The following is a 22,487-nucleotide window of genomic DNA, read 5'->3' on the forward strand; positions in this document are numbered from 1 at the left end:
ATAGTAGGGATAATTTCTACTGTTTATAATTCTGTCTAGAACAACCCAAAAGGTAGAAAGCTATGTAACTGAATTTGCAAAGGACACCAATCGCTGATGTCCAAACCTGATACAGGAAGTAGAAACAAAAGGGAAGCAATCCTATGCTACAAAAGAACAGGATTACTTTTTTTTTTTTTCAAAAAGAGCATGAGCTGAATCCACCAGTATATTTTAAAAGTTCTTAAGGGCTGTATCTAATAATGCAAAATAGATTAATTGATATGAAACTTACCATTTGAACATATTAATAGCTAGCTAAAATGATTGTTTATTAGTTTTTTAAAAATCACATGATGACATTCATTGCCTGAACCTCTCGCTGTCTCTCACACATGATACGTTATCATAAAGAATATCTATTTTAGACCAATATCATACTCGGTTGTTAAACCCTACAGGAAATTCCAGCAACACTGTAAAATGTCTAATTTATTAACACCATCATGTAATATAGGATATCCCAAAGTGTGAAGCTTTAATAACTTTAACAGTATAAATGCTACAAGCATATAAAAAGCATCATTTTAAAGTTTAAATTTGTTTTACCTTCACTTACTTTGTGAATTTTGAGTAATAAATTTTTAATGGCAAATGATGAGGGGAAAACCCCACGAAAGAGTAGCTAGCCAAAACAAACAGAATCGACAGAAAAGTATTGACAATTCTATCTTTGAAAATAAACCAAGACCAATCAAATGAGAACAGGCAAAGTCTATTGACTCAGAGCGCTGTCACTTGCATTTTGGCAGACTCAAAGGCAGCCAGAGGAATGGGAAAGCTTTACAGAGGAAAAAAGGGGAGGCTTCTGGTATTGCCCTCACTGGAGGGTGTCGGCACAAGGAAGCTGGAGGCTGGCTAACTAGAAGTGGGGCTTCCTGGGTGACTGGTTAGAGGAGCATATTTGACTTTCTTCTAATTGGTCCTAAATTATAAGTGGGACAAAAGTTAGGGAAGCTGTCAGATATTGATCAAGTCTTGGTCACCTGGGGCCAATTGTTAGAGAAGTTATTGTTTAGCTTCCCAGATTGTGACTGGAGATAGCTATCTGGCTCCCTGGGCTGTTTGTTGTAGATGAAAGAGTTGGTTTCAGCGTAGGTTGCCAGGGGTGGTAGGTCAGAGTTCTGTTTTTATATATGCTCGGGCCATTGTCCTTTTGTATATTCAGTGTCTCACGTATAATTTTATGATTGCCTTATTCTATCATGAGCTGCTGATAGAATATTTATGCAGGGGTTCCCTGAGACCTGAGAATTATTTCAAGGGTTCCTCCAGAGTAAAAATACTGAGAAAGGCTGCCTCTGATTCCTCATCTGCTAAATGGGGATAAAGATACCTATTTCGGGGATTGTCCTGAGGACTGAAAGATAGGCCTTTTTAAAAAAATTAAGTGCTCGACGGGGAGCCTCTCGGGCAGTAGATCTTCTGGGATGAACCTAAGGCCAGGCCCAAGCTAGACTTGCAAGCCTGGGGCAGCCGTAATCCGTCCCTACAGATGGTGCAGGGCTGGGAAGGGAGCAGATCAGATCGGGTGGGAAGCTGCCAAGGCCTCTGCTGCCGTGGCAACAACGTGCAATACACCGCCTTCCCTGACAGTCCGCCCGTCTACTGGGACTGCCACGAGACTCCTCTCCCAGCCAGTCCCCGCGCCACGCCCGCCCGCCCGCCCACGCTAGCCAGCGCAGCCGCCCCGTGGCCGGAAACGCGTCAGCAGCCAACCGGAAGCACCTCGCCGCGGAGGCCCCCGGGACTCGTAGTTCGGCCCCAGTCCAGGGGCGCCTACGCGGTGTTGGGAGGTCTCTGAGTGTGATCTGCGCACTTCCGGACCCCAGCCTGGACTCGCGGTGGCCTCCACCTCGGACCTGGTCGGGTCTGAGGTCATCCGCTGCCCCTCGGGTCCGTGGTTCCCTCCGCGCCCAGCTGTGGAGAGGGCACGTGTGGCGGAGTCCACGGCCGCAAAGCCAGGCGGGCGCTCGGCGCCAGGGTCCGGGTGGGCGGCTCCGTCTGACGTCTGCTGCGGAGGGTCGGGGTTCCTGTCTGGTTTCGGGGTGGGCGGGGGGTGCGGGCAAGCGGGGTTTCACTGCTCCTCTGTCCTCCCGCAGCTCAGCCTCTTCGGAGCCCACCATCCACAGGGGGCTAGTGCAGGGGACCCAGTGACAGCCTTGGCCCCAGTGAGCTGGGGGCTAGCTCACCCCCGAATGGTCACCCCTCTCTCCCGATAGTCGATTTGCTCCCATCGCTTGACCTGGAGCTTCTCTGCGCATCCAGGTCCCTGAACTTCACTCAGGCGTCTGAGCCTCCTGTGGGCGAGGAAGGACTGCTGAGGAAAAGCCCCCCTTCTCTCCGACCCTCCTTCACTCCTGCGGACCCCACATCACGGCCAACGGTAGGCTCTGAGCTGTGGGGGCCCCCGAGGAAGGATGTGCGATGATGGTTATGTCAGGGATCCACAGTGTTTGTCTTCATCCGACAAACCTTTCTTGAGTGTCTGGGTCAGGCCCTGGGGAAGCACCGGGTTCCATCCTTGGCTGGAGTCCTATGGAGATGTCGGTCATGTGAACAGATAAGGGTCCCCTGATAGTTGTCCCTAGTGGATGAATGGACCCCCAGGGCGGGAGGTCAGTTCTACTGGGGGAGGCGTGACTCAAGGTGAGACTTAAGAAAAATAAGGTCTTGCGCAGGTGCAAGGGGGCAAAAGGGTATTCCGGGAGGAGGCAACAACATATGGAAAGGTCAGAGGCATAGGACGCGTGGGTACTGCTGGATTTGGCGCCTGGGAGGAGCCTCCTGGAGGTGAGGCTGGAGGTGGTTCAGGGAGCAGATCAAGCCAGTTTAGGGGGTGTGGACTGGGTCCTGTCAGTGCCTGAAGCGTTTTAAGCAAGACAGTGGCACGGTTGGTTATGTTTGTCTTTTGTCCTTAAGAGTTTATCAGCAGTGAGGAGAGTTGGTGGGGACTGAACTGAGATAATGAGAGAAGTGAGTAGGGGCTGTATCTCGGGTTTGTGGAGACGTGGCAGCGCCCTGCCTGGGTGAGTGAAGGTGGGAAGTGGTGCAGAGATGGAGGAGGAGCTGCCTTGCTTGGAGGCTTTTTCATCTAAATGGGACAGACCTGAGCTGGGGCGGGGGCAGTGAAATCGGTAGTATAATTTTAAATCTTGATAAAGGCAAATGTATCAATTTTTTTCCATTATGACTTGAACTTGGGTCTTAATAAAGGAGGTTTTCCCTGCTACAATCCATAACTCTTTCTTACGATTGTTAATTAGGAATATTAGGAAATATCTCAGATGCATAGCAAAGTAAAAAAACTTTTGTACTCATCCTCCAGATTGAGCAAATGTTGCTCCCTCCGTATTCCATTTTCCTTCCTCTCGCTCAGGGGTAACAGCTCCGGGAATTGCTGTGTATCCTCACATGTTTTTTACTTACTAGATGTGAATGTAGCCATAAACAGTACGTAAGATTATTTTGTGTGTTCGTTACCTTTGCCTATATTTCTTTTGGGTTGTCTTTTTCTTATTTATTTTTAGTATTTTTCTTTCATGTATTCTGGATACAAATCCATTTTGGCTTATGCACATTGCGAAAATCTTGAATGGAATTTGGTTGGGGCTGGTGTTTCTTTGATGGATATATTTTTGAGTATGGATCCATTTCATTTAATGTTTAGTGGTTTATTTGGTTTTTTGTTGCTTTGTCAGTTTCAGTAACATCTAGAAAGTTGTCCAATTTAATTCAAACTCATGGCATTAAATTATAGTAGTCTCGTTAAAAGAAAACTCTACTGTATCTGGAATTGTCTCCTTGTTCATGCCTAAAAATTGTTTATTTTTGCCTTCTTGTTTTCTTCATCACTCATGCCTGAGGTTAGTCTATTTTATTAGTTTTAAATACAGATCAGTTGTTTCATTGGTTTTAATAAATCCTTTCCAGGAACTGATTTTAATTTTCTCTTTTTAATTTTTCTTGGGGCACAATTTCAGACTTAAAGAAAAGTTGCAATGGTAGATAGAATAGTACAAAGAATTCCTAAATACCTTCCATCTAAATTCCCCAAATATTAACATTTTACCACAGTTGAAAAGGGAGTCCGAGGGGTTTCAGGGCCAGTGAAGGAAAAAGGTGTAACCATGAGATGGCCGGAGCACAAGCGAGCTTTATTTATGAATGTGCATTGGGGGAGAGGGGTCCCTCGCAGCATGATACCATCCCAAGGCTGGGACCCAGGGACTTCCCAGAAGGGAGGAGGACCAGGAAACCCTGGGTATCTGGATCAGCACTTGGGGTCTTTATAGCCGTGTGCTTTATTTTATCTGTGGCTCCCAGATGTTGGGTCCGGTTTCACGGGCTAGGCAAAGCAGGCAAGTTCTAAATGACTAAAACTCTCCTTATGTTTGGGCTCTGTTTAAGACAATTGCATGTGTTGACATTTGAATTTGGTGTTGCTGGTCTTTTGAACTAAGGGTCTCAGCCCGCTGTGAAGAAAGAAATAACCTAGGGGCCACTCTACAGAGGCCATCTTTGGCTCATTTATATAACAATTTGCTTTATCTTTCTTTTCCTCCCTCCTCCATACATATGTGCGTGTACAAATACTTCAGTGTGCATTTCCCCAAAAATGAGGACATTCTGTCGCACAACCCCAGTATAATGATCAAAATCAGGAAATTAGCATTGGTACAATACCATTGTCTAACCCACAGATCTTACTGAGATTTCGCTAGTCATCTGATTAATACCCTTTCTAGCTAAAGGAAATCTCAGCTCACACACTGCTTTTTTTTCATGCCTCTTTAGTCCCCTTTACTCTGTGACAATCTCCAATCTTTCATTGTCTCTTGACATTTTTGAAGACTATAGGCCAGTTATTTTGTAGAATGGTCCTCAGTTTAGGTTTATGTAGTGTTTCATCGTGATTTGATTGAAGTCATACATTTGTGGCAAGATTTTTTTTTCACCTGCTTGATTATTTCTTTGATTTCTTCTTTTTAAATCTCTGCTCACACTTCTTTCTTTTCTTTTATGTCTTTGGGTTTACTCTTTTTTTCTGTGTTAGCCTCCTGTGTTGAAGGTCATTAATTTTCAGTTTTCAGTTAATGCATATTTTAGGACTTCAGTTTTCCTTTGTAAATATCCACCAATTTTGATATGTAATGTATTTCGTAGTCATTATAAATACTTTTGCATTCTTTTTATTATTTTCTAGTTTTACTGCTTTTTGGTTTAGAGAGTGACATCAATACAATAGCAATTTTTTAAAATATTTTTTGAGGTTTATTTTTTAGCTTGTCAATTTTTACAGCCATCACAGATTTGCTTAAAAGGAATGTGTATTCTCTGATTATCAAGTACATTCCTCTGTCTGATCCCAATAGATCAAGCTTTTAAATTGTTATTCAATTGTTGTATATCCTTACTGTTTTTTTTGGTAGCTTAGATCTTCGTTTCTGAAAGCGTATACTAAAATCTTTTTACTGTAATAGAGGATTTATCAGTTTCAAATCGTGTCGTCAATGTTTGTTTTATGAGCGTCTGAGATGCATATGCCTCACGTACATTTGTTGGTGCGCACAGACCTGAGATTGGGTTGGCTTCTGGTCCTTGCTTTGTCTCTTTGCAATGGGTTTCTTGCTTTTTGCATGTCTGTTTTTTTTAATGAATGCTGGACATCGTCTGTAGGAGAGCAGAGACTCCGGCTCTTAATGTGTGTGGAGCTGGGAGGCCAGGAGGTTGGTTGCGATGCGACTGGACTGGTCGGGAGTTGCGCCTGGCTGGCATTTGTTGTCGCTATGGTTACCATGAGGCCACCGGCTTCGCAGTTCTCTGCCTGGCTCTGTGCTTAGAGTGGCTGCTTCCTGTTGGAGCGCCCGGCAGCCTCCCTCCTTCGGCTCTCTCCTCCTGCTCGCTCCTCAGTGCTGGCCAGCCCAGTGGCGGAGGGGCACGGCTGCTCTTTCTTTCTTGGTCTCAGGAGAGCCCTGGGTCCCTCAGTTGGGCCGGGGGCCTTGTCCGGGATGCTGCCCCGCCCAGTGGTAGGAGGCTGTCCAAGTCAGCCAAGGCCACGTGCCACTCCATAGGAGAGGGTTTCCCCTGTTCCCTGCCAGATGCCCTAGGGCTTGCCTGTGCTCGGGGAGCCACGGGGTTTGCTGTCCTTCCCCCAGTAGCGCAAGGCTTTTGTTCTCAGGAGAGAAATTTCTGGACGGATGGGGCTTTACATGTTTCCCACAATGGCAGCCAGTCTCCTCTTTCCAAACTTCGTACCCAGGGGGTCTCTGTGGTCTCCCCCTCAGCCCTAGTCATTCCTGAGAGCGCTTGGTGGGGATCTGGGTTAGTTCTCTATCTCTGGGTGACAAGTAACCACACATTTAGTGATTTAAAGCATCACTGATTATTAGCTCACAGTTGCACAGGCTGACATCCAGGTGGGTGTGGCTGGGCTCTGCTCAGGCCTCCGGAGGCCGGAATCAAGGCGGTGGCCGGGCTGGCCTCTGCCGCAAGGATCTGGGGGGCAGTCTGCTCCAGGCTCCTGCCAGCGTCAGGAGAAGTTAGTTTCTGACCAGTTGAGGCCTGAGGTCCCTGATTCCTTGCTGGCTGTCAGCTGAGGTCCTCTCCCAGCAACTGGCATGTCCGTTTTCCAAGCCAGAAATGGGGCACGGCTCCTTCTTGGGTTTCCACTCTTTCCGACGTCCCCTTCTGCGCCCGGTCGGCTTCTGACTCAGAGTCAGGGGTCCTGCTGATGTTTTCACGTGCGTCTCACCATGTCGTCTGTTTGTTTGCAGGTTTTCTTAGTGTCTTTGCCAAGGCTTAGAATCAGCCTGGAACTAAGGCAGCTCAGTCCTGTCCGCGTAGTCTGGCTCTTTCCTACCCCTGAGTCTGGGAGCCTCCAGCTGCTGGTAAGTTCTCAGCAGGAGAGCAGAGCTTTGGCTGCTGAACTGGCCCCGATCCTCAAGCTCCAGGCATCCCAGAAATGGTCCTTGTAAAGACGGCGACCCGGGGAGCATCAATCTACTCTGGAAAGAGGGGTCCGTCTCTGAGACCTCCCCATAGCGTAGGGCTGACATTGGAGGCTCACAATATGGGCGGCCCCCAGAAAAATGTCCCTAACACACCCAGCCCCGCTTGCTGACAGAGGGAATTTGGGTGATGTCGTTGTTGGGGGGGCGGGTCGTCTGGGGTTCGGTTAAGGGGAAGGTGTGCTGGGAGGAGATGGGGGGAGAAGCATGAAGGGATCCCCGTGACTCTCAGAGGATGACCCCCGACCACCGATTTCTCTACGTTCATACGCCTTTGCTCTCATCTCTCCTGTCTGGCTGGCTAGATCTTCAGCTCATCCCATCCCAGTGTCGCCCCCATATCCGACTTCTGGGGATGTGTCACCCCCTTCTACTTTTGTCAAGGCATGGAAGTCGCTTTCTCAACCTAAGAGAATTTCATTTTTCCTCTCATGTTAAAGATGAAGGAAAATGGGCATGAGAGATGCTCAGAGTCACCCAGCTTTGTGGAGGCTGAGCGGGCTGCAGCCCCAGGCGCCTGTCCCCAGGGGGCTCCCTCCTGTGTGCACTGGCAGCGCTCATGCCTGCCCCTTCTCTCCTCCTTCCCTCCTCCTCGCTTCAGACTTTCTCACGGACTTCCAGGGGCAGGACTCTGATGGGTGGAGAGAAAACCCAGTGAGATGATATATGCATATTTCTATGAACTATGTAAAGATTGAACGAGTACATGTTTATTGCTTAAGAACTTAGAAAATGCTACTATGTAGAAACAGACAAACAAACCCTACCGTGCAAGGGTAACGATTGTTAACACTTCATGCGTTTCCTAAGGAATTTTTCCTGTGCAAACAGGAGCTGGGTGAAGGGTATCTGACCACTGTTTTTGACCCACGCTCTTGCCTCCTCCTCCCCATGTTAGTCTCCTGGGGCCGCCAAAGCACCACAGACAACAACAGAAACATCCTCTCTCTCAGTTCTGGAAGCCGGAAGCCTCAGATCAGGGTGTCGGCAGGGCTGGGTCCCTCTGAGGGCGGTGAGGGATTCTGGTCCAGTCCTCTCCACTAACTCCTGGAGCTTTGCTCGCCATCTTTGGGGTCCCTTAGTTTCTGCTGCGTCACCCCCACCTCTGCCTTCCTCTTCACCTGACGTTCTCCCTGTGTGTGTGTCTCTGTGTCCAAATTTCCCCTTTTTATAAGGACACCAATCGAATCATACTGGATTAGGGCCCACCGTAATGACCTCATTTTAACTTGATCTGCTGCAAAGTCCCTGTTTCTAAGTCAGGTCACATTCTGAGGTCCTGGGGGCTATGACCCCAACAGATCTCTTTGGGGAACACAATTTAACCCATAGCACTTCCCCTCCAGGAGGGGGTCTCGGGGAAGCCCCACGGCTGCCCAGTCCTTCAGGCTGTCGTAAAGAGTGGTCTCTCTCACGTGGCCTCAGTCTAAGGGACCTTTGACTCTCACGGCCAGTTTCAAGCTTCTGCCTCCTGCCAGGGGAACCCTAGGCTGGGACCTCCCCACATGAAGGGCCTGTGGTCTGTTCTGTCTCTGCTTCTCCTTAACTTCTCCTTCAACCCACTGGATTTCCTCTTTCTCCTCCAGGGTCAGGCTCTGTATGGGGGTGGGGAGATAGAGGGAAAATAACACCAATTTTTCCTTTCTTGGTGCTATCTGTCGCTCTCACCTGCCTAATCCTGGCTGCCCTCCATTATGCAGGAGGCCGCAGGATGGCTCTATGTGGGGCAAACAGCCTAGGACGCCAGCAGGGGCTCTGTAGCAGACCTCTGTGCTGACCCCCAGCTCCTGGCCCAGTGGTCCTGCCTCTCAGGGCCAGCTGTCCTCGCCCTGCAGGCAGCCTGCTTGCACAGCATCCTTGCAGTAAAGGTCAAGTCCGCTGAGTTCAGAGCCATCCTCTTGGCACCTGGGAACTCCTGCATTCTTGTTCCAGCAAATGCAGGCTCTGCAGGTGGTTCCCACTTGTGACCCCCCCCCCCCCCACCTGGCCACCATGGGTGGCCTTAGCCAGCCTCTAACTAGCCAATTCTTCAGCTGGCTCCTGTTTGTGGGTTCCGGCACTCCCTAAACTTTCCCAGGAGCTCTCTCATGCTCCCTTCTGGTGAACTACCATGTGCCTTAAGAGTTTCTGCAGCTGGGCACATGTCCACCCTGGGGTGCGAGGTGAGTTCTCCCCTTTTGTCAGGCTCCCTCCAGTCTCCATGAACAGTCCTTGTGCAGCCCTCTCTTCCGGCTTGGGAGGCAGCAGTCCCCAGTGGGGAGGGGAGGAAAATCCCATAGAATGCTCCCGCAATAGACAGCTCTCCCTCAGCTCTTTCCCTCTCCCAGAGGAAGGAGTCTGTTAGGATGTGTCAAGCCGCTCCTCCTTAGAATCTGGGGCATTTGGGATTTAGCTAAAACTCTAAGGCACCTGGGAAAATCCCAGCCATCCTCCTGTTACCTATCTGTGAATCATATGCTTATGTACCCTGTGTTTTCCACTTACTGGTGTTGCTGGAAGATCTTTCCACGTCAGATATTTCTTCTGTAATATTTTAAGTTGATTCATAGCTTGACATGCTTTAATTGTATCATAATTGATTAACCAATCTCTTATTTTTAAGCACTTCCGTAGCCTCCACTTTTTTTAAAACCTCCCTCAGAATTCTTTACGGAGTTTTCGGTAATTCTAGAGTTTTAGTGTCTCTGCAGACTTCTTGGATCAAACTCCAGTGTGTCTCTGTCCTGAGTAGGAACGTACCTAAGACCGACCTCGTGTCTATTCAGGAGAGAGATAGGTGTGGGGTCCCGTTGATGCTTCCGGCCACAGTAAATTTGCTCCTGAACCTTCGTGTTCCTGTTCCCTGGGAAAATGAGGAAAGGAGAAGGAGGGCTCAGGAGAAGTCACCAGATCTTGTCCCATGTTTGGTAAGTGGCAGAGCCAGACCAAGACCGCTTCCTGGGCAGAGAGCAGCACACTTTAGCTGTGTGATAATAAAAGTTATCGTTGACAAACTGCGACTTGCAGAGGAGAAATAAACAAAGCTTACTTAGCAAGATCCTTGGGGAGAAGTGAGCACTCCAGGTTCATAGCCCCCAGTGGCCTTAGCTGAGCTCCATTTAATGGAGTGCCCTCAAGAACCCATTTTTCTATCTTCCTCCACACCGGGGGCAGGACTGGTGATAGAGGCTTTGGGTTAGAACATTAGTAGGCTACAGATATTTTAAAAATAACTTTTAAGGAATTTCGTATATAAATGTCATGGAAAAGCTTAGAAAACGTATCTAAGTACAAAGAAAAAAATTTAAAAATGGTCATCATCCAACTACCCAAAGCTAATCACTACTAGCGTTTGTCTTACATCATTTCAGAGATTATTCTGTATGAGTGTGTGAGTGAGAGTGTGTGCATGTGTGTGTGTTGGAGCAAATGGTTTTCAACCACCTTTTTCAATTATCAGGATGCTACCAATAAATAGTTTTCTATGTTTTTTTTTTTTTTTGAGGAAATTGGCCCTGAGCTAACATCTACCACCAATCCTCCTCTTTTTGCTGAGGAAGGCTGGCCCTGAGCTCACATCCGTGCCCACCTTCCTCTACTTTATATGTGGGACGCCTACCACAGCATGGCTTGCCAAGCGGTGCCATGTCCTCACCCGGGATCCCAACTGGCGAACCCCGGGCCGCTGAAGTGGAACGTGTGCACTTCACCGCTGCACCACCGGGCCGGCCCCTCTATGATTTTGTTTTTGATAGCTACATAATGTTTATTTCCCTTTGGATGCAGTAGACTTATTCAACTAGTCCTCTGTAGTTGGATATTTAGTTATTTCTGTTTTTTTCAGAGTTTCACCAAATTGAATAAATACATTGGCAGCTAAATCTTTGCCTGAACTCATGACTGTTTCTTTACAATAAATTTCTATTAATTTATTAATAGAACCAATAATGGTGAGGAGAGGGTAGTAAATTGCATATTGATCACTGAGACACAGATACATATATTCATTAAGTAGGAAAAAAAAATCCAGTTCAAGCCTCATAAGATTGTGTCCCCATCACATTTCGAGGTGAGGGCTTTGCTTTGACAAAGGGGTCCTGGGGGGAGCCTCTCCGTCTGCGCCTGGGGGGGTTCCAGCAGTTGGGTCTGAGGCTGAAGGCAAGCTTGGCCTCTCACGTCCTCTCCTCCCCCACCCCAATCTCTGCCCCCACAGGTGTTTCCTCTTCCCAGACCAGCCGGCAAGGATCATGGGCCAGGTGAGTGTGGGATTCCTTTATACTGGGCTTTGTTTTACCAAAGATTTCAGGATGCTTACAAGAATGCATCCGATACAACCAGATGCAGGCGGAAATCAGGATCAGTGAAGATGGAAAGTGGATGGAAGAGCAAGGCCACGGGAGGGGCGGGGTGGACGTGCTCCAGAGGCTGCTGGAGTTACTAGCTGGCCCCATATATTTATGTCTGACATTTCTGGTACTCTCAGAAGATGGATTCCGTCCAATATATGACTTGTGTCGTCTGTTTGGGACAAGCGTGTCAACTTCTCAAGGGAAATAAAAGCTTTTTCAGGTATTCAGAAAGTTATGTGCTGGGTCTTCATACGTGCGATGTCGCAGGCGGGTTCCTTAATAGTAGCAACATGGAAATAAGCACGACAGCAAATCTCCTGTGACCTTTTCCTCAGTGTAAACAGATGATCTTATGCCAATGCAGGAATCTGTGATTACAGTTGCTTAGGGAATCAGAATACTCAGGTCTGCATAATCAGCCTTGTTATGGCTCAAAGAGACCTAGATAAACATGGCATTATCTAGCGGGATGGATGCAAAGCGTGTTCTTCAAGTTTAGTTTTCATAATAATTTTGGACACAGATGGAGAGCGAACAGCTCCAAGTTTTGGTCTTTGACAGGGCCGGGGAGGGAAGATGGGCTGAGCTCTCCTGGCCTTTTCTCCTCCAGTCTGGGGAGGCGGCCTCCCTCTCTTTTCGGGACTTAGACCTCGCCCATGTGCACTTGGCCTCCTTTGGGTCCTTGCTCGCTCACTCATCGTTGCTTTTCTTCAGACGTCAGTAGCATCCTCGTTTGCCATCAGCCTGTCTGTGTTCTCGCATTTCTCTGCTCCTAAAGGCTTTTCTCTTTACCCTGGACTCTCGGGATGCATGAATGTCAAGTGCACTGGTCAGAACCCTTGACGTTATAAGAGCCGGAAACCCAGCTAGGACTGGTTTAGGACAAAGACAGAATCAAGGCCAGCACCCCGAACTGTGGGAAGAGCAGGTGTGCAGCTGGACCCAGCTATCCCCAGGAGTCTTTCTTGTCCCTGTTTCTGTGACTTCCTTCTCTCATACTGACTTCATCCATGTGGCCAGAAATGGAATGGCCACCGGCTCCCATGCCTCACATTTTCGAGTTTGCCGTGGAAAGGGTCCAAGTCTCCTTTCATGGAGGCGGTCTGCAGGATCTTTGGGGAAGGTTTGCAGTGGTCCAGCTTAGCTCAGGTTTAGGCTGAGGGGCTGGGTCTGTGCTGGGGAGCTCCTGGGAGCACCGCGTGCTTGGGGCGGGGGGTGGGGACATTAGTCCCAGAGGAAGATGAGGCCTTGTGGGCAGACGTTACAGCTGTCCACTCCAGGAAGAAAAGCGTCCACAGGGTCTTCGTTTCTAGCTCAGGACCCTGTCTTGACCGACGTGTCTGTGCTTAGGAAAGTTAGGACTCTCTCGGTGGTTAATACCAGAAACATCTGGGGCAGGACCGGTAGGAGGGGTTGAACACAAGTTGGCGACTCCACAGCGTTCTCAGAGGAGAGAGCCGACTGTGACTCGAGGCTGTCAGACGCGCCCGTGATGCGAAGCCGGCCAGATGTGGTGTCTTTTGGGGGAAGCTGTTATTTTGTAGGAAACCTACTCTCAGTGGGTACCTCTCCTTGCAGGGCTGCCTGCCATAAAGATAATGACAATAAAAGTTATAAAACTCCATCTGTCCAACACTTATGTGCCGGTCTCTGTTCTTGATATGTTATTTGGTGAATAAACCTGTGAGACAGATGTTATCGTTAACCCTTCCTCCATTTTACAGATGAACAAATGGAGGCTGGGGGTATTAAGCAGGTTGGCTGAGTTCTCATGTCTATTAGGGGATGGAGCTGGGACCTGAATTCAGACAGACAGACGCAGAACTGGGCCCCTAGGGACTGAACTGAACTGTGGTTTGTCTGCCGGTTCCATATCCCCAGCCCGGGAGTCCAGTGGTGAGGATGTGATCCAGACCTGCCTTGGCCACCCGCTAGCCACAGGTGGGGACCGAGCCCCCGGAGTGCGGTTAGCGTAACTGTGGGCCCAAATTTTTAATTTACATTTAAAATTTAAAACTGAATCAAAGTCAAACATTTTCCCATTAAACACAGCTTTTTTATTTTGATAGGACTATATTTCGCTAAAGGGAAATTGAAAATATAGTTTCTGAATTGAGATGTACTGTAGGTAGAGAATACACATTAGGTTTTGAAGACATGGTATGAAAAAAGAATCAAAAATGTATCAGTGATTTTAAAATACTGATTATATGTTGGTATATTATTTTGGATATATTGGGTTAAATAAGAGGTATTATTAAAATTAGCTCATTTCTTTTTTTATTATTTTTTTTTATCGAGTTATTGATAGGTTACAATCTTGTGAAATTTCAATTGTACATTAATGTTTGTCAGTCATGTTGTAGGTGCGCCACTTCACCCTTTGTGCCCACCCCCCACCCCACCTTTCCCCTGGTATCCACTAAACTGTTCTTGGTCCATAGTTTTAAATTCCTCATATGAGTGGAGTCATACACAGATTATCCTTCTCTCGCTGGCTTATAAAATTAGCTCATTTCTTTTTTTACTTTAAAAGATGACTACTAGAAAATTTTGGTTTTTTAAGCCACTTTATTGAGGTATGATTGGCATGCAAAAATCTGCTCATATTTAGTGTATCCAGCTTGATGACTTTAGAGCTAAGCGTACACCCATGAAATCATTGCACAATCAAGGCCATAAACTTACCCGTCACCTCCAAGTTTCTTCCTGCCCCGCCTTTTTCAATACTTTTTATTTCTTTTGTGGTAAGAGCGTGTAACAGAAGATCTACCCTCTGAGCAAACTTTTAAGTATGTAATACACTAGTGTTAACTGTAGGCAGTTGATCTCCAGAACTTACCCATCGTCCATAACCGAGACTGACCCCTCTGGCCAACACCTCCCGTTTGCCCGCTCCTCCCGCTCCTGGTAACCACCATGCTACTCGCTAGTTGTGTGACTTTGACTATTGTAGGTTCCCTGTAGAGGTGGGATCCTGCAGTATTTGTCTTTCTGCGTCTGGCTTACTCCATTTAGTATAATGTCCTCCAGATCTCTTTATATTGTCACAGATGATGGGATTTCCTCCTTTCTCGTGGCTGCATAATATTCTATTGAGAGTATGGACCACATTTTCTTTATCCATGCATCCGTTGGTGGACATTTGGGTTGTTTCCGTATCTTGGCTGTTGTGAATAATGCTGCTACGACCATGGAAATGCAGGTGTCTCTTGGAGATCTTGCACTCAGTAAGATCATGTCATCTACAGAGACACGTTTACTTCTTCCTTTCTGGTTTGGATGTCTTTTATTTGGTTCTTGCCTAATTCCTCTGGCTGGACTTCCAGTACTGTATTGAATAGGAGAGGCAAGAGTGGGCACCCTTGCCTTGTTCCTGATCATAGAGGGAAAGCTTTCAGCTTTTCACCATTGAGTATGATGTCAGCTGTGGGCTTTTCATAAATGGCCTTTATTGTGTTGAGGTAAGTTCCTTCTGTGCCTAATTTGTTGGGAAGTTTTTTCACGAAAGGGTGCTGAATTTCGCCAAATGCTTTTTGTGCATCTATTGAGATGATCATGTGATTTTTATCCTTCATTCTGTTAATGTGGTGTATCACATTGATTAATTTCCGAATGTTGAACCATCCCTGCGTCCCAGGGACAAATCCTAGTTCGTCGTGGTGTTTGATTCTTTGAATGTGCTGTTGAGTTTGATATGCTTCTATTTGGTTGAGGATTTTTACACCAGTGTTTATTGGGGAGATTGGCCAGCAGTTTTCTTTTCTTGTAGTGTCTTTGTTTTTGGTATCAAGGTGATGCTGGCCTCACAGAATGAGTCTGGAAGTGTTCCCTCTTTTACTTTTTGGAAGAGTTTAAGAAGGATTGGTATTAATTCTCCTTTAAATGTTCAGTAGAATTCACCCGTGAAGGTCCTGGGCTTTTCTTTGTTGGGAGTCTTTTGGTTAATACTTCATTCTCTGTTTGTTGCTGGCCTGTTCAGGCTTTCTATTTCTTCTTGATTCAGTATTGGTCGGTTGTGTGTTTTTAGAAATGTACCCATTTCTAAATGGTGCATATGTCCCTGCCTGGGCCCAGAACTGGCGAATGCTGGGCTGCTGAAGTGTGCAAACTTAACCACTACGCCACAGGACCGGCCCCTGATTTCTTCTCTGATCCAGTGGTGTTTAAGAGTGAGTTGTTTGGGGCCAGCCTGGTGGTGTAGTGGTTGAGTTTGGCACATTCCGCTTTGGTGGCCTGGGTTTGCAGGTTCAGATCCTGGGTGTGGACCTACACCACTCATCAAGCCATGCTGTGGCGGCTTCCCACATACAAAGTAGAGCAAAGATGGGCACAGATGTTAGCTCGGGGCCAATCTTCCTCAACCAAAAAGAGGAAGGTTGGCAACAGATGTTGGCTCAGGGCCAATGTCCCTCACCAAAAAAATAGATAAATAAATAAAAAGAGTGTGTTGTTTAATGTCCACGTACTTTTGAATTTTCCTATTTTCTTTCTATCATTCATTTCTAGTTTTCTTCCATTGTGATTAGAAAAGATACTTGGAATGATTTCAGTCTTCGTAAATTTGTTAAGACTTGTTTTGTGACCTAGCGTATGCTCCATCCTGGAAAATGTTCTAGAATGAGTATTATGCTGCTGTTAGGTGGGATGTTCTGTATATATCTTTTAGGGCTATTTGGTCTGTAGTGGTGTTCACTTCTGCTGTTTCCTTATTGATTTTCTGTCTGGATGATCTATCCACTCTTGAAAGTGGGGTATTTAAGTCTCCTCCTATTATTGTATTGCTATCTATTTCTCTCTTCTGATCTGTCAATGTTTGCATTATACATTTAGGTGCTTTGATGGGTGCATATATATTTATAATCCCTATATGTTCCAGTTGAATGGATCCTTTAATAATTATATAATGACCTTCTTTATCTCTTGTGACAGTTTTTTTTTTTTTGAGGAAGATTAGCCCTGAGCTAACATCTGCCACCAATCCTCCTCTTTTTTTGCTGAGGAAGACTGGCCCTGAGCTAACATCCGTGCCCATCTTCCTCTCCTTTATATGTGGGACGCCTGCCACAGCATGGCTTGACGAGTGGTGCCATGTCCTCACCTGGGATCCAAACCGGTGAACCCTGGGCTGCCGAACTGGAACGTGTGAACTTAACCACTGCGCCACTGGGCTGGCCCCATCTCGTGACAGTTTTTGACTATCTACTTCTTCTAATATAATAATAGCCAGACCAGCTCTCTGTTGATTCCCATCTGCACGGAATATCTTTCTCCACCCCTTCAGTTTCACCCAGTGTATGTCTCTGAGTCTAAAGTGAGTCTCTTACAGACAGCATGTAGATGCGTCTTGGTTTGTTATCCATTCGGCGACACTGTTTGTTTTAATTTGGGGAATTTAGTTCCTTTATACTTAAAGTAATTACCGACAGGTGAGGACTTATCATTGCCATTTTGTTGGTGGTTTTCTGTTTTGTCGTTCTCTTGTTCCTCTCTGTTTTCTTTATTGTGGTTTGAGGATTTTTTTTTATAGTGATATGCTTTGATTCTTTTCTCTTTATTTTTGTGTATCTCCTATAGATTGTTTTTCATGGTTCCCAGGAGGCTCACACTGAATATTTTATAGTTAGAACAGCATTTTAACCTGATAACAACTTAACTTGAATCACATACAGAAACTCTACACTTTACTTCGGCCCACACACGCTTTATTATTTATGGCAGGTTTTACTTCCTTTTACATTGTGTTTCATTAACAAATCTGTGAATATGGTTGTTCTTAGACTTTTGCCTTTTAATTTCTATACTTGTGTTAAAAATGATTTACACACCAACATTAGAGTATTACAATATTCTACATAAATTAAATTCTCTCTCACACATACACACACCCCTTATACTTTATATTGTCGTTCCCAACTGTTTGCACTTCCCACCAGATTTTCCTGTGACTCTTGGCCTTTTCTCGTGCTGTGCCTCTTGATAGGAATACCGTTCTGACATCAGAACACACTGTTCATCTTTTGTGACTCTGCTCAAACCAGACCTCCGGTGAAGCTTAACTAGACGTCAGCACGTTGAATTTGCCTGCTGTCTTCTTTGTGTCCGTTCTGACTTAAATCTACTTCCGTCACAGTCTTCAGGGTAATCTTACGATATAGAAATCTTTCATGTTCATCTCACTCCACCAGGCTGTGAACACCTTTAGAACAGGAGCAGTGTTGCATGCATTCAGCTTTTGACCCCAAGCACCAAGCAGAATGCCAGTAACATACTGGGTCTTCAGTAGATGCTTTCTCACTGAATGAATGAAATGAATGAATGGAGATCCAGAACTGAGATCTTCTCTAATGATCTTTTTTCTCTCTCCCACAAAATGTGGCACAAAGTTAGGGGCATGCTAAGCTTCCCATATAACTTCACATGGGGGGAAGCTCACCTCTGAAGGTGCTAAGATCCATCTTTGCTGTAATACTCTGTGCCGAGCGCTCCAGATTAATCAGGAATGTGCTGTTCCAGGGGTCCTTGTCATTCAGAGACGTGGCCGTGGGCTTCACTCGTAAAGAATGGCAGCAGCTGGACCCCACGCAGAGGACCCTGTACCGGGATGTCATGCTGGAGAATTATAGCCACCTGGTCTCAGTGGGTGAGGAAGGCTTCCCATGTCCCCGATTGTGTCTGAGCTCCTTTCCTTTCTCAGTCACGTAAAACATCTTAAGTGCTAAAAGTGTCTGGCCCGGGGTTCCAGTTGTCAATGAGTCCTGCTTTCCTCTCACCCGGATTGTTTGTGAATTTCCCTCCCAAATGAAGTATCTGTTCTTTGGCTGAGGTGTCATGGTCCTCATGCAGCCTCAACCTTCTGCTTCCTTCGATGGTCCCCCGGTGGCTCAGCATAAATCCTGTAACTATTTCTCATGAACAGGGTGTCAAGTCAGCAAACCAGCTGTGATCTCCAGGTTGGAGCAGGGGCAAGAAGCATGGGTGGAGGACGAAGAGATCCTCGAATGGAGCTTTCCAGGTGAGAGAGAACCATCCTGCAGGGGGACGGTGGACATCAGTTTCCGGGAGGTCACAAAGCAGAACCTTGGATGTTTTCTTGTTTCAGGCAACTGTTCTTAAAAGCCTGGGATCTTTGCAAGCAGCTGTGGACATTTGGCCCGAGACCTTGAGACGCCCGCATGATTCCTGCCACCTGCACACATCACTGCATGATCACTCTCCTTTCCTGGATTTTTAGAGAAAGACATATTCTATTCTTATTTAGCCTTTGGTTCTACCCTGCTCTCCCCATGTAAGACCTTGCTTGCTCAGTCTTTCTCTAGAATCTTCCGTCTTACACTTTTCCCCATGGTTATGAAATAGACTTTCTTATACTTTCAGGGATTCGTAGATTTGCCCTATTTTAAAATAACTGTGTCATTTTGGGGGATTCATTTTTCTTTTCGTTCTTTTTTCTTTTCTCTTCCTTCTTTTACCCTGAAATGCCTCAAACACTGATTTGCTACCTTTTATATGACTTTAAACTCCCCTTCTTTCAAAACCATGTAATGTGGTCCCATTTTGCCTAATAGGTTATAACTAAAGCTTTTCCCCCACTTCAGTGTAATCCCATGGGGAGAAGACCTTTAATTTGTTCGTCCTTATTTCTGTGGGATGCACATGGTGGACACTGACTAACTCCCTCTTCTTTCCAGGACAACGGTCCTTTATCAAGCGTTTGTTCAGGGCAGTCGTTATTAATCATGGGTGCACACCAGAATCACCTGGGAAACTTGGAAAACACCCCCAGGCTGGGTCCCAACCCAGAAAATCTGATGAGGAAAGATCAGGAGGCATTGATTTTGTCTCTTAGGAATTCAGCACTGGGGCTTACACATCTGTAGACAAACAGGTTCCATGGTTTGATTGGCGTATGGGTACCAGGGAGAAACAACATGTACCACATGTGGTTTCAAACATCAGTGAAGACAAAAGCAAATAGGGATCTAAGCAGAGGGTGGAGAACCCAACATTTAAGATTCTCACAGTAGATTCCGTAGTGACGTGGAAACCAACACGCCCGAGGGACGTTATTACGGGTTTAGTGAGGGGCCGGTCTGCAGCCAAGGCCGTCAGACCGATGGGAAGGGCACACAGGACTTGGTTGTCAGCCAGATTTGGTATCAGGGAACCACGACTGAAGGAAACGGTCATCCCAGCAATCAGAATACAACGGGGAGTCTGCCGGAGCAAGGACGGCTAGCGTTGTGCCTAGGGTACTTATTCTTGTGTCCTTACACTGGACATCAGAAAGATCTTGTAGGTCCCTGTGAGACTAAATCGCTGCAGAATGGACCTCTGGCCCTGAGATAAGTCCTTTAACAAGAAAGGACTCGATGCTTCGAGAAAATTCATCCGGGAGGCAGAAGGAAGGGGAACACAAGGTGGCAAGGACACAGGACGTGCAGACGACTGAAGAGCCTATCTGTAACCTGGGAGTAAAGGGAGGGAACTCACATTCGGTTTTACTTCTTTCAGCCTGAGTCCTTCGCTCATGTTTCCGAAACATCCTTCTCTCTAGGTTCCCCTGGAAACTCTAGTCTTTCTTCAGTCTTTGCTCATAGTTTGCTCGAATATCCTTGTCTCCTGATGGGACCTCCTTATTATGTGCCCCCCTCATCGAGGGATGCTAGAGCTGGTGCTGGCCTGTGACAGCCGGTTGTGCCTGACCCTTCCCAGCTCTGCACTCAGTGACGTCATCTTGGTGGCTTGAAATTGGCCCTGGTGGGGGGGGTGTGTTTTCACCATGGAAATTGGTGAATGCCACACATCAGGGTTTTCCTGCCCCTGCGGAGCTGGTTCTTCAGCACTTCAGGGCCTTGAATCCACTGCTCTTCCAGTTTTTCTCTCTTACTCACTTTTCCTTGCGTGTCTTTCTGCTTTCTTCCCAGTTTACTGTGCCAGACTTGTTGATAGCAAAGCGACTTCCATTCTTCGTGAATGTTTTATCCCTATTTCCAGCATCTCATTTTTTTTTTTTCACAAAAGCCAAGGGAATAGAAAGTGTTTGTAGTAGGATTAGGATTATGGTTACTTAATCTGGACAATTAGGTTGGAAACCTCAAACTTAATCCTCCCTCCAAACATTTCTGAAATAATTTAGATCTGTGATCTGATCCTGAAAAGATTAACAAGTTTGTGTCCTTATTTTTTTTTCCTAGAAGAAGCTTTGCGAGTTGATACCCAAGAAGACAGACAACAGGAACACCAAGACAAGCTTTTGAGGCAAGTTGCATTCCTAGACAAGAACAAGTCAACCACAGAAGGGCACCATGAATGTCATCCAGTTGAAAAAGAAACGTGTCAGAACACAAACGGTGTTCCTTCAAGACAACAGGTCCACCAATGTGACTCATGTGGGACAAGTTTGAAATGTAACGTAGACATTAGTCCTAGCGCGTACCTTGCAAGAAGGAGATTTGAGTGTGATGGACAGGGGACCTTATTTCTCTATTCTAAGCTGGAAACGCCGCGTTCCGGAGGGCATGCCCGTGAATGTAGCCACTGTAGAAAAGCTTTTAGCCATGACCAAGCCCTTAACGCCCATCAGGGAACCGACAATGGTGAGAAACCCCACGAATGTACTGAGTGTGGAAAAGGCTTTTCCCACAAATCAGAACTCGTTACACATCAGAGGGTCCACAGAGGCGAGAAATCCAATGGATGCACCGAACAGGGGTCTGCTTTCAGGGAGGAAGTTTGCCTCAACGAACGGGGAAATCACACCAAAGAGAGACACAGTGGAAACGGTGGTTGTGGTAACACGCTCTCTCAGAAGACAAGCCTGTCTGTCCCGGAGACGGTTCTTGCTGGAGAGAAGCCCTATAGGTGTACAGAGTGTGAGAAAACCTTCTCGCACAAGTCACGTCTCATCGAACATCATAGGTCTCACACGGGAGAGAAGCCCTACGGCTGCAAGGAATGCGGGAAATCTTTCTCCCGGAAGTCGTGCCTCATCATCCATTACCGCATCCACACAGGAGAGAAGCCATACGCATGCAGCGAGTGCGGGAAGGCCTTTTTCCAGAAGTCACACCTCATTCTCCACCAGAGGACTCACACAGGGGAGAAACCCTATGAGTGCAGTGAGTGTGGGAAAGCCTTCTCCCAGAACTCATGCCTTATCATCCACAAGAGAACTCACATGGGAAAGAAGCCCTACGAGTGCTCTGACTGTGGGAAGACGTTCTCCCAGAAGGCCAACCTCATCAGACATCACCGAATTCACACCAGGGAGAAACTGTATGGGTGAGGTGGGAGGAGGTCTCTTTAAGAAGTCACGACACCTCTAGGAATGAAAACCTGTGGATATTCCGGATGTGGGAAACCCTTCAGCAAGAAGTCCAGTGCCACTGTGGGCAGACATTCACACCGAGGTGAAATTCTACCCATTTGGAGAATTAGGAAAAACTTGTTCTCTTAAAACTAATAATAGAAGGATATTAATGTTCTAGAGTGGTATATTTTTATAGGATATGCTTAATTACAACGTGTGTCTGTATCTATATTAACTGTGGATATTGATCTTTGAAGTATGTGAATAAATTAAATCATTAAGACAACAGATCTAATCCCCATCAGAACAATCCCAGGGGTATATAGGGGTTATGTTCCTACATAAAAATAATTTTTTAAGTTTCTGTTTTACTTTGAGCAAGACTGGCCCTGAGCTAACATCCGTGCCCATCTTCCTCTATTTTATATGTGGAATGCTGCCACAGCATGGCTTGAGAAGCGGGGTGTATGTCCATGCCTGGGATCCGAACCAGCGAACCCCGGGCTGCCAAAGCAGAGTACACAAACCTAACGGCTATGCCACCAGGCCGGCCCCAAGAATTTCATTTATTTTTGAACTGCACTGTAATGGAACATAATTGTGAACTTGTAGACACATAGAACAACGTCTGTCAAGACTTTCCACACTAAATCATACCTTTTTGTCTTTGTAATATACTTTATAACTGGAACAACATGAACTTATTATTAAACCAGAGTCCACACACTGTACCACATGCCAGTTCTCTTGTGTTTGCTGGCATGTTACAGAGCCCCCTGGATCTGGAAACCAGCAATT

The 22,487-nt window shown here is 46.5% G+C and overlaps 1 protein-coding gene across 48 annotated transcripts; it reads left to right on the top strand.

Moving 5' to 3' along the window:
• The first annotated feature begins 1,748 nt into the window (after positions 1–1,748).
• LOC103547892 (zinc finger protein 300-like) lies at positions 1,749–21,977 on the top strand. Of its 48 annotated transcripts, none has more exons than XM_070567397.1 (9): positions 1,749–1,935; positions 2,142–2,425; positions 6,816–6,929; positions 9,781–9,955; positions 11,242–11,284; positions 17,894–18,020; positions 18,297–18,392; positions 18,480–18,665; positions 20,575–21,977. In XM_070567397.1, the coding sequence occupies exons 4-8, from the start codon at positions 9,900–9,902 to the stop codon at positions 18,491–18,493; spliced, it is 336 nt and encodes a 111-aa protein (XP_070423498.1). In that variant the 5' UTR covers positions 1,749–1,935; positions 2,142–2,425; positions 6,816–6,929; positions 9,781–9,899; the 3' UTR covers positions 18,494–18,665; positions 20,575–21,977. The 48 variants fall into 48 exon arrangements, with proteins under 48 accessions (XP_070423498.1, XP_070423504.1, XP_070423506.1 ...); XM_070567403.1 differs by having other exon boundaries at positions 9,815–9,955; XM_070567405.1 differs by having other exon boundaries at positions 2,308–2,425; positions 9,815–9,955.
• Positions 21,978–22,487: the final 510 nt, after the last annotated feature.

Source organism: Equus przewalskii, chromosome 12, assembly GCF_037783145.1.
Source record: "Equus przewalskii isolate Varuska chromosome 12, EquPr2, whole genome shotgun sequence".
Lineage (NCBI taxonomy): Eukaryota > Metazoa > Chordata > Mammalia > Perissodactyla > Equidae > Equus > Equus przewalskii.

Bases quoted from the DNA above. Each gene is read 5' to 3' on its own strand.
- LOC103547892 (XM_070567371.1), top strand. From the start codon at position 9,900: ATGAGGAAAGGAGAAGGAGGGCTCAGGAGAAGTCACCAGATCTTGTCC. The intron at 9,956-11,241 runs GTAAGTGGCAGA...CTGCCCCCACAG, and splicing joins CAGATCTTGTCCCATGTTTG to GTGTTTCCTCTTCCCAGACC. The intron at 11,285-17,893 runs GTGAGTGTGGGA...GTGCTGTTCCAG, and splicing joins CGGCAAGGATCATGGGCCAG to GGGTCCTTGTCATTCAGAGA.